Genomic DNA, 16,579 nt, shown 5'->3' on the forward strand with positions numbered 1-16,579 from the left:
GGTCCCAGAGCCTCCACACCACTGGAGTCAAGCTAGCCGGGCTGATGAGAGGTGTTACCTCGAAACCGGTCCGGTCCTCGGATGCTTGATTCTGGTCTGGGAAAGATATGGCTGTTGTAGTTCGGACTGGACTGTTCCCATGGGGCACAGGGTCAGAGCTGATTTGCATAAAGCCATTATCTGACCCAGGGTGGTGTGGAGTGCAAAAAACGATGGATTTAGGCCCAGATCCTTGTACTGGGGTGAATGTAAGACATTGATCTACATTCTGTCCATCAAATTGTTTTTTGTAATTTTCTCCCTGAGTGTACTGGGGTAGCTCAGACGTGGGTCCCAGAGCCTCCACACCACTGGAGTCAAGCTAGCCGGGCTGATGAGAGGTGTTACCTCGAAACCGGTCCGGTCCTCGGATGCTTGATTCCGGTCTGGGAAAGATATGGCTGTTGTAGTTCGGACTGGACTGTTCCCATGGGGCACAGGGTCAGAGCTGATTTGCATAAAGCCATTATCTGACCCAGGGTGGTGTGGAGTGCAAAAAACGATGGATTTAGGCCCAGATCTTTGTACTGGGGTGAATGTAAGACATTGATCTACATTCTGTCCATCAAATTGTTTTTTGTAATTTTCTCCCTGAGACGTGGGTCCCAGAGCCTCCACACCACTGGAGTCACCACTAGAGTCAAGCTAGCCGGGCTGATGAGAGGTGTTACCTCGAAACCGGTCCGGTCCTCGGATGCTTGATTCCGGTCTGGGAAAGATATGGCTGTTGTAGTTCGGACTGGACTGTTCCCATGGGGCACAGGTTCAGAGCTGATTTGCATAAAGCCATTATCTGACCCAGGGTGGTGTGGAGTGCAAAAAACGATGGATTTAGGCCCAGATCCTTGTACTGGGGTGAATGTAAGACATTGATCTACATTCTGTCCATCAAATTGTTTTTTGTAATTTTCTCCCTGAGTGTACTGGGGTAGCTCAGACGTGGGTCCCAGAGCCTCCACACCACTGGAGTCAAGCTAGCCGGGTTGATGAGAGGTGTTACCTCGAAACCGGTCCGGTCCTCGGATGCTTGATTCCGGTCTGGGAAAGATATGGCTGTTGTAGTTCGGACTGGACTGTTCCCATGGGGCACAGGGTCAGAGCTGATTTGCATAAAGCCATTATCTGACCCAGGGTGGTGTGGAGTGCAAAAAACGATGGATTTAGGCCCAGATCCTTGTACTGGGGTGAATGTAAGACATTGATCTACATTCTGTCCATCAAATTGTTTTTTGTAATTTTCTCCCTGAGTGTACTGGGGTAACTCAGACGTGGGTCCCAGAGCCTCCACACCACTGGAGTCAAGCTAGCCGGGCTGATGAGAGGTGTTACCTCGAAACCGGTCCGGTCCTCGGATGCTTGATTCCGGTCTGGGAAAGATATGGCTGTTGTAGTTCGGACTGGACTGTTCCCATGGGGCACAGGGTCAGAGCTGATTTGCATAAAGCCATTATCTGACCCAGGGTGGTGTGGAGTGCAAAAAACGATGGATTTAGGCCCAGATCCTTGTACTGGGGTGAATGTAAGACATTGATCTACATTCTGTCCATCAAATTGTTTTTTGTAATTTTCTCCCTGAGACGTGGGTCCCAGAGCCTCCACACCACTGGAGTCACAACTGGAGTCAAGCTAGCCGGGCTGATGAGAGGTGTTACCTCGAAACCGGTCCGGTCCTCGGATGCTTGATTCCGGTCTGGGAAAGATATGGCTGTTGTAGTTCGGACTGGACTGTTCCCATGGGGCACAGGTTCAGAGCTGATTTGCATAAAGCCATTATCTGACCCAGGGTGGTGTGGAGTGCAAAAAACGATGGATTTAGGCCCAGATCCTTGTACTGGGGTGAATGTAAGACATTGATCTACATTCTGTCCATCAAATTGTTTTTTGTAATTTTCTCCCTGAGTGTACTGGGGTAGCTCAGACGTGGGTCCCAGAGCCTCCACACCACTGGAGTCAAGCTAGCCGGGCTGATGAGAGGTGTTACCTCGAAACCGGTCCGGTCCTCGGATGCTTGATTCCGGTCTGGGAAAGATATGGCTGTTGTAGTTCGGACTGGACTGTTCCCATGGGGCACAGGGTCAGAGCTGATTTGCATAAAGCCATTATCTGACCCAGGGTGGTGTGGAGTGCAAAAAACGATGGATTTAGGCCCAGATCCTTGTACTGGGGTGAATGTAAGACATTGATCTACATTCTGTCCATCAAATTGTTTTTTGTAATTTTCCCCCTTTACTATAAAGCAGCACAACTCCGTGTGCTGGCTGAATGGACTCAAATGGAGTCGGAGAAGCATTGGTTGCACATGGACAGGAGTGTGGCGGGTCGCTCTATCTGGGACCTGGTCTGGAAGGCGAAAGGAGATCGGCCTCGCAACGCATATATTAGCACCCCTACTAGCACTACTCTGAAGGTCTGGGACTCGGTCTCTCACGATGAGCGATGGACTTCCTTCCCTTCCCCCTTCACACCTATTCACTTTAATCCTGCATTCCCGCCGGCGCTAGTTGAGGGGCCTTTTGACAGATGGAAGGCGGGAGGCTGCCATGCACTTACACACTTGTTTCATGGCTATGAGCCGCTCACCTTCCACAACTGCATGCGCGATTATGGTGTGCCACCTACTGAACGCTACCGACATGCCCAGCTGCTACATTGGGCACTGTCTTCTGAGGTGAGGGACGCTGCGACGAGGCCTCCCACTGCTTTTGAGTCTTACATTACTCGCACATCTTCCATGAAGGGGGTGATTTCCTTCTCTACGACTTGCTGCTGACCACGGCTGTTTCACCTCGCCCTAGATACATGGAGTTGTGGGAAGGGCACCTGGGAAGAGACATCACATCTTTGGCGCGACCTACATACATTCAATCATTCAATCGATCTTAGGGAAGCGCATATGAAAACCATGTTAGATTGGTATTTATATCCGACCCGATTGAAAAGGATTTTTCCTTCCGCTTCTGACAGCTGTTGGCGTGGCTGTGGACTCCTGGGGGACTTCCGCCATATCTGGTGGGGCTGCCCCATCATACGCCCCTACTGGGAGGAGATACTGTCTCATATTAGGGAGATCCTGGGCTACCCGGTCCCGGATTCCATTGGCTTTGTGCTCCTCGGCCTTCGGGACCCGCTTCTAGAGCACCAGACCAGGGCCGACAAGCACATTCTTTGGCTCTACCTGGGGGCGGCTATACTCACTCTGGCTGCCTCCTGGAAAAAGAAGGAGGCCCCGGCTCTTTCCCTTTGGTTTGCTAGACTCTGGAGGCTACTGAGTGTGGAACGAATGGCAGATATCTTTAGGAACAACTTTAAGAATTTTGTTTTCAGATGGGGCCCGCTGGTCCGCTTCCTTTCTCGTGGGTTGCCGTCTGCGGTATGCCCGCCCACTATACGTGCTTTACATTTGTTTCAAGTGTGATCCGGGCCTGTATGAACGGTTGTTGTCTGGCTGCCACCATCGTGGGGGGTGGGCGCACTGGGGAGGCTGGAGTCTCTGGGGAGTGGGTTTTTTTTCCTTTTCGGGGTATGCTTTTCTTTTCTGCCAGGGGATGTGGACGATTGCTTTATTGTTTTGCACATTATGCTGCTTTCCCTGAGGCCGATTTGCAAGGAGGCATGCGCGGACCTGGTCGACCTAGCCTCTGGATTGCATTGACTTGCCCGATACCATGCAGGCTTTCTCCTCCGGACTTCTCAAGGGGCTTGACGCTCTTCCGAGCTGCCCTTTTTTGGAACTCTTTCTGTTTTGCACCATTGCATTTTGCCCTGTGTGTTACCGCTGCTCAGCCCTTCATGAACGTTCCTGCTGCCTGGCCTCTTTGTATGGACCCCTGCGTGGGTGCCTCTCTGATTTACATTTCCTGTGTCTTCATCCCCCCTTTCCTTTCTATTGTTTCTGGTTTTCTGCTCCCTTAATAAAATATCTTTTACAAAAAAAAAGCTAGGAGTGTACAGTACAGTGTCATTTGAAAGGAGTTGTAAAAAAATCAAATCAGGCCTCAGCTTCCTAAAACAAGCCTTTTTAAGATTAGGAATGATAAAATACTTTCTACGGGGCTAAAACAAACTGCAATACATTAAAAAGTGCAACATGTCCTGAGGAGACCGGTCGTCGCAGCCACAGGGCATGAGACACTGCCCTCTATGAGCACCTCATGGTTGGGCCAACAGGTAATGGAAAAGGTCAAGTCGAAATCTTGTCAGCAGAAAGCAATCAAGATTGCTTTTAATTCCTAAAAGGTATGGTTCAATAGCTGGTACGGTTTTTAATATGATATACCTTTGCACTCTAAGCTTACTCTGCTCTGTGTTCTCTCTGCAACAACAGCGCCTTCCGGAAAAACACTCTTTTACCCAGGTAAAATCCCTCATACGAGTGCCTTTTGATTTATCAAATAGGTCCACCCTTCTCAGACTACAAAGGCCTTCTCTTACATTCTATGACAATTCAAGCACTCTGATTTACGCGGACAGTCTCTTGAACTAATAAATTATATTTTCTTGAAGACTGAGAATTTCAATAATGCTCACACATACACCAGTGCGTACCTGTGAATTTTCCTTGGGGCTGCAAAGCATCCAGAAGAAGACTTAGTTCAGGAAAGGCTTCTTTCACAGCCTGGAGAAGTTTTACAAAACTCTCAGCTCTTAGGACCTTTTCATCCGTCACTCTCTTCAGAAGGTTTTCCACTGCCTCCCTGTGAGATCTACCTTCACAGCAGTCTAAAATTACCTGTTACAAACAAAAATATTTATGTGTTACAATCAGCGCTATACGGATACTACTAGAAGCGAGTGTTTAAGTAAAAACATTGACTGAAGTTTCATATTAATAATTTAACTGCAAAACAATAAGGTGTTACTATTTAAAACAATGTGCCACATTAGAAAATTCGACACAGGGAAAAATGTAATAGTTAAAACCCATTTAGAACATTGAACCAGTCCTTCAAATCAGACAAATACATGCACACAATAATTAATATTGGCATGGAAGTGGCGCGGAATTTTTAAATTTAAATTTACAGAAAGAGGTCTTCTAAGAGTAGGAATCATTAAATTGCTGTGGATAACAAAATGACCTGCAACTATCTCGGGTGAGATTACAGTAGCTATGATTGTAGTCTTTAAAGTCTTGTTTGGAATGGGAGGCAGTCCAATGTTGAGATCTAGGAACACACAAATAGGTAATGAATGTACAGCAAAGAATTATATATTTTGCTCAAGAATGCAATCTTAAGGGAGTACTGCTCCACAACATTTTAAATATGAAGCAAATGTCACCGCATGGAAATGCCCAAGTGTTAACACAATTCTGTCCTTCAACTGAGTTCTTCAATAACAGAATGGGCCACATACTATGGTATGAAGCAGAGAGACAGAAAATACTAAACCTGCATATTGAGTTATTAACAAACTTCCATCTTGCTCCTCTTATTCCTTCTCAAAGGGTGGGAAGGCACCCTAGGATGTAACCTCTTTGGACATGGCAGCTCCGTTAATGTTTCCCCTTTACCAAACTAAGCATCAGATCTGGAGCAGATGCAGGGAGTACTGTGCTTAATGAATCTGTGAGGGACAGCGACTTTGGGCAGCACTGCAGGTAGTGTAATTGAAACGAGACTCTGGGAAGTCAATGATGTCACATAACTGCCTACGAATCTACAGCTAAAGAGTATGAATAACCCAGAACTATACTACTATAAGATACAATTATGAAGATGTTAGCTTCTGTTGGATACCTTTATCCCTAATTGGGCCTCATAAAAAGAACAAGTATATGTGAAAACATAAGTGTCTTGGTGCAAAGTAAAAACAACAGTTTGGTATTTCTGATATCCCATTTACTGGGTGTCCAATGTACTAAGAGGTTGCAGAAAGTGATTGCAAATTGTGCACTGATGTTTCTAAATGTTTTACGACTCACCCTATAACTAATGGACTGTGTCACAAAATCTCCACTTGTAGAGGGTTGCAGAACAATCTGCTTAATGTTTATTAGTTTTCAATACCACTATTTGGTACTCCAAATGTGCTACAAACATAGGGACGGTGGGAAGGGGGGGGGGGGGGGTTTGGGGGGGATATAGCCACGTTGAGAGATGGCCGCAGCTTGAGCAAGCCCTTCTCAGACGCCACAACCTTATCCAGTTTCCTGCACATCCAGAGCCGCAAGCGTCCTGCAATTATGCAGATCTAAACTCTGAAGGTACAGACATATGCAACAACCCGTTTATAATAGCAGCAAGTCCTGATGCAGCTGGACTAAGATAGACGCAACTGCGGCCTGGAAGACAAAATCGAAACTCAAGCGGCGGGCTTGCGTGAAGAGTAGACCGCGATGTACAGCACGCAGACCGGCGACATCGGTGAGACCACTAGAGGTGCGATCGGGGATCGAAACTTGAAAGCGGGTGCCTCACACCAGTAACAGTGAAACACCTGCGGAGCACACCGAGGCCCAGATAAACCGGCGGCAACACTAAGTGACATATGTAAATGCACTCCTAAGCGGTAAGGAGCATACGCTGCTATAACAACGAACCACCAGGTGCTGGGCCCAGCAGCTCAATCGGGCCAGACTCGGGACAAGGAGGTGAACCGAACCCACTGCACCACACATGAGACGCACGGAAGCGCGCAACAAGGTGCTTTGATAGGGCAATGGGACATATAGGGGTCCTCCCCATCGGGGCTGCCTTGCACACATCAGGCAATCCTAACAACCCCAAACAAATATAAGAGATACTCCCCTGACCAGGACATAACATAACACAAACAGTTCAGTGAAGCTTCCAGAGATAAATGAACAGCACAGTGTGCAGTGAAATACCAGACTGCACGGTTTTCTTCTTGCAAAGCCCTGCAGCTATCCATGAATAAAAAACAGTTCGAGAACCAATAGATTAAAGGGCACTTCCATACAGTATTACTAAAACAACGGGCTGCACTGCATACAAGGCTACTCAGACTGCAAAGAGCCTACGAAATAATTACCCAGCACGATCCATGGTGCATGACGATAGTTTGTGGAGATGATACATTGCCGCTGCTGAGAGAGGCGTGGAAGTACTGACAGTGTGATTACACAAATTTAAACCCACGTTCCACTGACGTATCCCAACACAGTACCACACCTCACTCGGTGTACCTGCCGCAGACCTACCCAGGTACTATAAATTGTCCACAAAGCCCACGGACTGCGCAAGAACGGGAAAGCCAAAATAACCAAATAAGTAGTGTCAATCCATCACAGCCTCCATTTCGTGCTATACATCCCACTACTCGATATACGCAGGTAATCGACACTGGGAATAGGACACCACTAGCCCCATGGGAAAGACGGACAGAAAGCAACCCAAAATCAACTTCGAACAGGCCAAAAAAACAACGGAACGCAGCATAGATGACCAACAGGCTACACTACCAGCAACCTCAGCACTAGCGGAGTCACCAATGATCATGTACAAGCCATGTTCACTACGATACAAACAGCTTTAACCAATATTGATGGCAAGATTGACTCACTTACCTACCGTGTTGACCGCATGTCCGAACGCCTGGACCGACACAAGGAGGATCAACATGGCCGAGCATCGCATATCCGAAGCCGAAGACTCTCATCACCAAATGGAAGTCAAACAACAGAAGATAGACAAACAACTAGCAGCGCTAACGGCAAAAGTAAAAGATTTGGAAGCAAGATCCCGCAGAAATAGCATTCGCCTGATGGGCATACTGGAAACGACAAACACAGGTCATATGGAACGCTATGTGGAACAGTTACTCATCTCCCTAATGGGCCGTGCAACATTCTCTGAAATCTTCATTGTCGAGAGGGTGCATAGATCATTAGCCCCGCCCCCACCAGCTGGATCCAGACCGAGGCCAATAATAGCTAAAATCTTAAATTACAGAGATCGCAATGCGGCCCTCCGCAAAGCCCGGGAGCTGGGCAACCTCAGACACGAAGGTATGGACATTTCCTTATATCTTGACTTAACACCAACTGTCCAAGAGGCTGGAAAGAAATTTTGGGCCTGCAAAACAGGAGCTTCGAGACCTCAAAATTAAATACAAAATGATATACCCTGCCAGACTTCGTGTGACAGATGAAGGGAAGACAAGGGTATATAATGAACCCAAAGAGATAATGAAGTACTTACAACAGAAAGGTTCCCAGAGCACGCGCAGGCGATCCCCAAGAGGAGAATTGGAGGAACAAACAAACACCTTAGGCATGGAGTAATCCACAAATAGTACCCTTTAAGACCAGAACTTGTAAGGGGTAAACAGAGACCCTTCCAGAGAATACAGAGAAGGAGCCTGCGATACGAGACTCCACGCCATATCACGACATAGCACACTGAATAAGCACAATAACTTCCTATTGCAGAAATCAAGTGTGCGAGTAACAGATAGCGCTTGATGATGCTGGGAACACCCTGGTGGACAATGCGGGGAGAGAAAGCTGTCGAGCAAAGAGAAGTAAATCTCAGAGACCTGAGCAACAGTCATAATTACAATGTTTGGATTATACATAGTAGCATATTACACGTTTCAGCTTAGCTAACCGAGCCACTAAGATCAGTCAATCAATCAATCAATCAATCAGTGACACTTATAAAGCGCGCTACATACCCGTGGGGTCTCAAGGCGCTGGGGGGGGGGGGGGGGGGAGCCGCTACTGCTCGAACAGCCAGGTCTTCAGCTTCTTCCTGAAGGAGAGGTGGTCTTGGGTCAGGCGCAGGTCGGTCGGGAGGGAGTTCCAGGTCTTGGCGGCCAGGTGGGAGAAGGACCTTCCTCCTGTAGTCGCTCTTCGGATGCGGGGGACGGCGGCGAGGGCGTGGTTGGCTGATCGGAGGTGGCGTTTGGGAGCGTAGAAGTTGACTCGGCTGTTGAGGTAGCTCGGGCCTTGGTCGTGTAGGGCTTTGTGTGCGTGGGTGAGGAGGCGGAAGGTGATTCTTTTGTTGACGGGGAGCCAGTGAAGGTCTCGCAGATGTCCGGAGATGTGGCTGGTTCGTGGGATGTCGAGGATGAGTCTGGCAGAGGCGTTCTGGATCCGCTGGAGTCTCTTCTGGAGCTTGGCGGTGGTCCCGGCGTAGAGGGCGTTGCCGTAGTCCAGTCGGCTGGTGACGAGGGCCTGGGTGACGGTCTTCCTGGTCTCGGTGGGGATCCACCAGAAGATCTTCCGTAGCATGCGTAGGATGTTGAAGCATGCCGAGGAGACGTTGTTGACTTGCCTGGTCATGGAGAGGGAGGAGTCCAGGATGAAGCCCAGGTTGCGTGCATGGTCTGTCGGTTTGGGTGCGGTGCCCAGGGCGGGAGGCCACCAGGAGTCGTCCCAGGCGGAGGGAGAGGAGCCCAGGATGAGGACCTCCGTCTTGTCCGAGTTCAGTTTCAGGCGGCTGGTCGTCATCCACTCGGCTACCTCTTTCATCCCTTCGTGCAGGTTGGCTCTGGCGGCGGCGGGGTCGTTGGTCAGGGAGAGGATCAGCTGGGTGTCGTCGGCGTAGGAGATTATGCTGAGGTTGTGTTTGCGTACGATGGCCGCGAGGGGGCTCATGTAGACGTTGAAGAGGGTGGGGCTCAGAGATGATCCTTGGGGGACGCCGCAGATGACTTCGGTGGCCTCTGACTTGTACGGTGGTAGGCGGACTCTCTGTGTTCTCCCGTCGAGGAAGGAGGTGATCCACTCCAGCGCCTTGTCCTGGATTCCGACGTTGCTGAGGCGCCGTACTAGGGTGCGGTGGCAGACCGTGTCGAATGCCGCGGAGAGGTCTAGGAGGATGAGGGCCGCTGTTTCTCCATTGTCCATCAGGGCTCGGATGTCGTCGGTGGCGGCGATGAGGGCGGTCTCGGTGCTGTGGTTGGCTCGGAAGCCGGACTGTGAGGGGTCGAGGGATCCGTTCGTCTCGAGGAAAGCGGCCATCTGCTTGTTGACGGTCTTCTCGATGACTTTGGCTGGAAACGGGAGGAGCGAGATGGGGCGGTAATTCTTGAGGTCGGTGGGGTCCGCTGTTGGTTTCTTGAGTAGGGCGCTGAGTTCGGCGTGTTTCCAGCTCTCGGGGAAGATGGTGGTGTCGAGGGATGTGTTGATGATGTCTCGCAGGTGGGGTGCGATGACAGCGTCGGCTTTGTTGAAGACGTGGTGAGGGCAGGGGTCGGTCGGTGATCCGGAGTGGATGGAGTTCATCGTGCGGATGGTGTCTTCGGTGCTGATCGGGGTCCAGGCGCGGAGGGTGGTGGTGGGGGGTGGTTGTTCAGTCATGGTGTGCGTTGGTTGGTTGTTGAAGCTGTTGTGTATGTCCGCGATCTTGTTGTGGAAGTATGAAGCCAGGGAGTTGCAGAGGTCTTGCGATGGGGTGATGTCGTTGTTTCCTGCGCTGGGGTTGGAAAGCTCTTTGACGATGTTGAAGAGTTCCTTGCAGTTGTGTGCGTTGTTGTCCAACCGGTCCTTGAATGCTGTTTTCTTGGCGGCGCGGATCAGCTGGTGGTGTTTCCGGGTGGCAAGTTTGAAGGAGGTCCTGTTGTCCGGTGTCGGTTCCCTTCTCCAGACTTTCTCGAGGGCTCGGCAGTTCTTCTTGGAGCTCTTGAGTTCGTCGGTGAACCATGGGGCTTTCTTGCTGCCGGGTCTGCTGGGCGGGGTCCTCAGTGGGGCGAGTTCGTCCGCGCAGTTGCTGATCCACTTCGTGAGGTTGTCGGCGGCCTGGCTGGGGTTCGCTGAGCTGGCAGGAGGGTGCTGGCTCAGGGAGGTGGCGAGCTGGTCTGCTGTGATCTTGTTCCAGCTTCTGCGGGCGGTCTGTTGCTGGTGGTGGTGGGTCGTTGTTTTCTTGAAGGTGAAGTGGACGCAGCTGTGGTCCGTCCATTGAAGCTCTGTGGTGTGGCTGAAGTTGATGTCCTTGCTGGATGAGAAGACAGCGTCGAGTGTGTGTCCGGCGAGGTGGGTGGGGGTGGACACCAGTTGCTTGAGTCCCAGGTTGGTGAGGTTGTCGAGCAGGGTGCTGGTGTTGCGGTCGTTGTTGTTCTCCAGATGGAAGTTGAGGTCTCCCAGGAGAATGTAGTCAGCGGAGGGGAGGGCATGTGGGCTGACGAAGTCGGCGATGTCCTCGCTGAATTGTGTGCGTGGTCCAGGGGGTCGGTAGATCAGGGTGCCTCTGAGGGTGGTGTTCGGGTTGGTGTGGATCTGGAAATGCAGGTGTTCGGCGGTGGTCAGGGAGTTGTCGGTGCTGGTCGTGAGACGGATGGTGCTCCTGTGGATGATGGCGATGCCTCCTCCCATCTGGTTGGCGTTTCGGTCCCTCCGGACGATCTTGTAGCCCTCTGGGATGGCGATGGCGATGTCGGGAGCTGAAGAGGCGTTCATCCAGGTCTCCGTGAGGAAGGCAACGTCTGGAGCTGTGGTGTCGAGGAGGTTCCAGAGTTCGATGGCATGTCTGTGGATGGAGCGGGTGTTGAGCAGGATGCACTTGAGGTGGGTACTGCTGGTGTTCGGCTTGGTGGGTGCTGGTGCGAGGCAGGTCCGGATGCAGGTGAACTTGCAGGCGTGGCAGCTGAAGGGTCCGTGGGTACGTCGTGGAGAGGCTTGATGGCATTCTGGGAGTCGGCCGGTGTTGAGAGCGGTGAGGGTGGCGGCGGAGTACGTCAGGCGGGTCGGTCGGGGTTTTCGTGGGCCAGGGGTCCTGGCGCTGGTCGCGATCCGGTCGCGGACGGGCGTAGACGGGCTTACCTTTGGCGCGCCTTCGGCGCACAATCGGCGCGCCCGCTGCGCGTGACCGCTGCGCGTCCGCACGGTCGCCATTTAAGGCGAAGTGCGCGGGTGGGCGGAGCAGCTGGGAGGCGGGAGCGGGGAGGGAACAGAAGAGAAAATGGGGCGGGGCCAATGTCGGTGGCGGGAAGCGAGAGCGGAGGGCGGCGAGGTAGGCGGCCAATCAGGAAGGAAACTGGACACGGCACAGGGGATACAAAGAAATTAACAGGCACAAATTTAGGGCAAAACAAATAAAAACGGCAAAATACGCGAGCAGACGGCAGAAACAGACAAGCACAAATTACGGGCAAAACAAGGAAAAACAGCAAAATACGCGAGCAGACGGCAGAAACAGACAAGCACAAATTTAGGGCAAAACAAGGTGTAGGAAGGTGGATATCTGACTATGGTTACCCCCAAACTTTTTGCCTGGTGTTTAGCTGGTTTTTGACTTAGTTGGCCTGGGATCCTGCTATTCAGGGCCCCAGGCTGATTGCTCTCTCCTTAAAATGGACTCCATGTACCTTAGGTGCATAACACAATTGGAATTGGTTCACCTTATAGGCCCCTGTAACAGTGTACCATAGGTACCCAGGGCATAGGTGTAGCCAAGGCCTGCCAGGGGCTGCAGCATGTATTGTGCCACCCCTGGCCTGGCCTCCATATTTGACACAACTGGCTGATCACTCAGCTGGGGTAAGTTGGTGTAATCACCTCTTACTTAGGTACAGTATGCCTGTGCCTAACCCTAAACTGGACACATATGTTCCTATCAGCCACTCCTATGGAAGGCCTCATCAATCCTGGAGGCAGAGTGCTTGGAAATATGTGAGATGGTGCTCTGGCATGAGCTGAGCCTGTCTGCAGCTGTCGGGAACAACTCCCTAAGCTGTTCCGGGATATTGCCATACCATATACCCTTAAGTGCATTATAATCCTCGCGGTTAAATGCTAACTTTGGTTTGGCTTTATCAAAACATGTCGAGTAAGGTGTCATACGAATTGGAATACTATCCCCTCGCCAATTCTGGCGACGGGGATAGCATTCCACCCTTCTAGAGGGACACGACATGTGCGTAGCCTTAACCCCGGTTAAAGTTAAACAGAGCCTCAGCTTCACAAAATGGACGCTGCCACCACAGACACAAGTCTGGCCTCCTGCTGCTGACCGAAACTCGGCAGATGGTGGCCTGGACAAAGGGTTTCCTGCCTTGGGAGGTGCGAGCACCACCCCAGACAGGATTTTGTGTATTAGGTAGGACAAGGCTGAAAAGAATCAGACATGCCCGGGGCACACAAGGTGTCCCCGTGCATAGGCCAGTCCAAACCGGTTCTGGGGCCTTCCAGCCCCAGTCCTGGCGCGGAGCTGGACAAAGGAAAGGGGGTGTAACCGCCCCCCTTCCTGGTTCCTCCCAGAGGAGGGACCTAGTAGGTGATCCACCCCCTAGATTGGAATAAGAGGGGGAGCAGTGCCATTGCACAGCAGATCATCCCGAAATCAACTTAAAACTAAGAAGAAGACTGGACTTCGACATTCTGCTGCACAGAAGACTGAAGAAGAATCTCCCTTGTGGCCAAGGAGTGACCACCCTGTGAACACAGGTACCAACCAGCAACTCGACGTCTGCTTTGCCGCCGCCTCCCGCCGGAGCCCGAGCCCAGAGCCCGACAAGAACCAGATTCCCAGACCTCTCAGAGCCCGATCCACAGTCCCTGCAAAGAAGGGACCCGTGGAGGCACCGAGTGACGTGGGACCGGACCTCTTGAAAGACACCCGAAAAGCTGACTGCGCAGCTTCTGAGGCATCCTCGACGTTGTGCTTTGGGGATTGAGAACCCCCACCACCGAGCAGCCCTTGCACCGAAGATCAGCCCTCCAGCATCTCCACGATCTGCGTGGGGCCCTTTTGCATTGTGCCACTCGACGCGCCATCCCGGCCACTAGCCACGCGGCCAGCGGCCATCTTGGCGACGAACCCGAAGATTTAAACAGCAGGTCTGGTTGCTCCAGACCTACCCAAGCTCCTGTGAAAAGGAGCACCCGCTCTGACCTTGCTGGTCCGAGTGAACAGCATCTTTCAACTTCTGCGTGGCTTGCATTTGCCAAGGCCTGTTTGCTCCGATCAGGTCGCCGACACCGCCAACAGCGAGAAGCCTACGTGGGTCAGCTCGTGACCGACTCCTGGACGTCCTCGACCCCGGGTATCCACGTGGCTGCAGAAAGAAGCTACCCGACAACGCCTGTTTGCACCCGACATCACCTGGTTCCACTCTGGTTCCACGGCAGTCACTGGCTAGTGACTTTGAACACTGTCCCCTCTGCTTTCAGGTCTTCACATCTACAGATCCACCCTTGGATCCACCGGAACTCTTCTCATCGAGCCGCCTGCAGCATCTTTAGCTCCAAGCACCATCGACCAGCGTGACGAAACCCGACACATCTTCGACCCTGTGCACCCGCTTCCTGTGGGTGAGGTAACTCAGCTCCGCCGGTGCTCCTGCACTGGTACACATCCCAAGGGCCTGTGTTTTAAGTTTCAGCTCCGTAGGTCACTCGGAAGGTTCCTAACTTTCTAACTTTGTGCTTTTTACGCACCATAGACTTTGTATTGAGAAGTGCGTGCACTTTGAACACTGCACCCGAGTCCCGTGGGCCTTTCCCGACTTAGCTAACTCCAGTCTCGAATAGCTCCAGCGATTCCCAAGGCCCTAGGCCTCTTCACTTTCCTCCTGGTATCCCTTATACCACTTATTTAGTATATGGTTTAGGTGGCCCCTAGGGCTCATCCATATTGTGCAACTTTTGTGTATTTTAAACTGTCTTGTGATTTTACGCTTGTGCTTCTGTGCTCATAAAGAGTCCAGGGGATTTTAATAGTTAATAAATCAATATATATTTTCAATATATATCTGTGTGGTGTCCCTTTCATTTGGTATTCAAGGGGGTTGTGTGTGGTATAACAGCTGGCTTCACATGCCTTTCAGAGTTTAGCCTAAGACTGCTTTGTCCACGTTACCACTAGGATAACTGGTCTACAAGGTTGAATTACAACCATCATCATAAGGGTTGCTTGGCATGGTACAAAGTGATCACTAGAACTAGTGAGCATTATATACCAGGCCAACTTCTCACATTGGTGAGCAGCGGATTGGGATCTGAGCTTGCTGTTGTTTTACCATTACAATCTTTGAGATTATCATTTGAAAGATCATACAGGTACCTGCTAGGTACATATAAAACAAGACTAGTATACTTAAGTTCTACTGAACTTAGTTGTTGTAGAGCAAAGGGAGTAGCACACCCTAGCTACAACTACTAGATAGGTTTAGTAGGTAAACACCAGTGTAGGTAGATTGCAACACATCCACCCACACTAGAGCAATGTCTGGAACAGAGGGGTCCAGTGGACTTACTCCTGTTGAGAGTGACCCTCCAAGGGCACCATCCCAGTTTGCTATTTTTCCCTTTAAGGAATTAAGACAGCTTTGTGTCTTAAGGGGTCTGAAGACAGGGCCTACCCCTACTACAGACCACCTAAGAGAGCTCTTGGATCAGTCTGAGGCTCTAAAGACCTCTAAAGCAAACCCCACAGGGAATGCTGAAGGAGGCCATCCTTCAGAGGATGACACTGTAGACACCCCTACCCCTATCATCCTAGTAGATGAGGAAGCCTCCACCACTGGAGCTCCTCAGGTAGATGAAGAGGAAGAAGAAGAAGAGGAGGAGGAGGTGGAAAGCAGTGAGTCAGATGATGACAGAGATAGTCAGGTGCTGGTCAGTAGACTGAACCAGGCTAACTTAAGTCAACTTGGGAATGAATCAGGTAACAACCCATTCAGACCCCCAGGTGGACTTAACCAGGGCCATAGGAGGAGAAGGCATCACTCAGGTGAATCCAATACCTCCCATGTCTCTAGAGGCTCTCATGGTCACTCCAGAAAGGAGATGACTAGCCCTCAGAGAAGGGAACATGAGGCCAAGATGAGAGAGGCTGAGCTTAGGATCCAGAGGCAAGAGTTAGAGGTTGCCCTGGCTAAGGAGAAACTTGCTAGAGCAAGACAGCCTAGAGAGAGTGGATTAGGATCCACTGGTGGCAGCAATATCCAGAAGGATAAAGACAGGTCCTTTGATACAAGAAACCTGAGTAAGATTGTGCCCCCCTACAAAGCTGGGGATGATATCCACAAATGGATGACTGCACTTGAGAGAGCCTGCATGGTACAGCAGATCCCCCAGGAGCAGTGGGCAGCAATCTTGTGGCTCTCCTTTGAAGGTAGAGGCAGAGACAGACTCCTCACAGTTAGTGATGAGGATTCTAGAAACTACATGGTCCTGAAGAGTGCTCTGATTGATGGGTTAGGCTTAACCACTGAACAGTACAGGTTAATGTTCAGAGATACCCAGAAGACACAGACTCAGGACTGGTCTGAATTTGTTGAGTGTGCCACTAAGGCTCTGGAGGGCTGGTTGCTGGGAAGTAAGGTTACTGACTATACAGGATTGTATAATTTAATTATGAGAGAGCAAATCTTAAGTAATTGTCAAAATCAGCTTCTACATCAGCATCTGGTTGACTCTGATCTGACCTCCCCACAAGAATTGGGTAGGAGGGCAGACAAATGGGTCAGAACCAGGATCAGGCCTAAGAACCAGGGTGGTGACCAAAAGAAAGAGACTACCAAGCCTCAAGAGAAGGGTGGGGATAAAAGTAAGGAAAAGACTTCCCCAGGGCCCCAAAACTCCAAGAATGGGGGTGGGTCCCAAGACACTTCTACATCCCAGAAAAAGCCTTAC

General features: G+C 50.9%; 1 protein-coding gene across 2 annotated transcripts in view; it reads right to left on the reverse strand.

Moving 5' to 3' along the window:
* The window catches only part of ZBTB40 (zinc finger and BTB domain containing 40), a 324,401-nt gene that overhangs the window by 228,666 nt on the left and 79,156 nt on the right, over nt 1–16,579 (reverse strand). For both annotated transcript variants that reach the window (XM_086921924.1, XM_086921925.1), the window contains one exon: nt 4,585–4,768. In XM_086921924.1, coding sequence (XP_086778050.1) covers nt 4,585–4,768 — 184 coding nt within the window. The remainder of the gene's footprint in view (nt 1–4,584; nt 4,769–16,579) is intronic.

This window comes from Lissotriton vulgaris, chromosome 5 (genome assembly GCF_964263255.1).
Source record: "Lissotriton vulgaris chromosome 5, aLisVul1.2, whole genome shotgun sequence".
NCBI lineage: Eukaryota > Metazoa > Chordata > Amphibia > Caudata > Salamandridae > Lissotriton > Lissotriton vulgaris.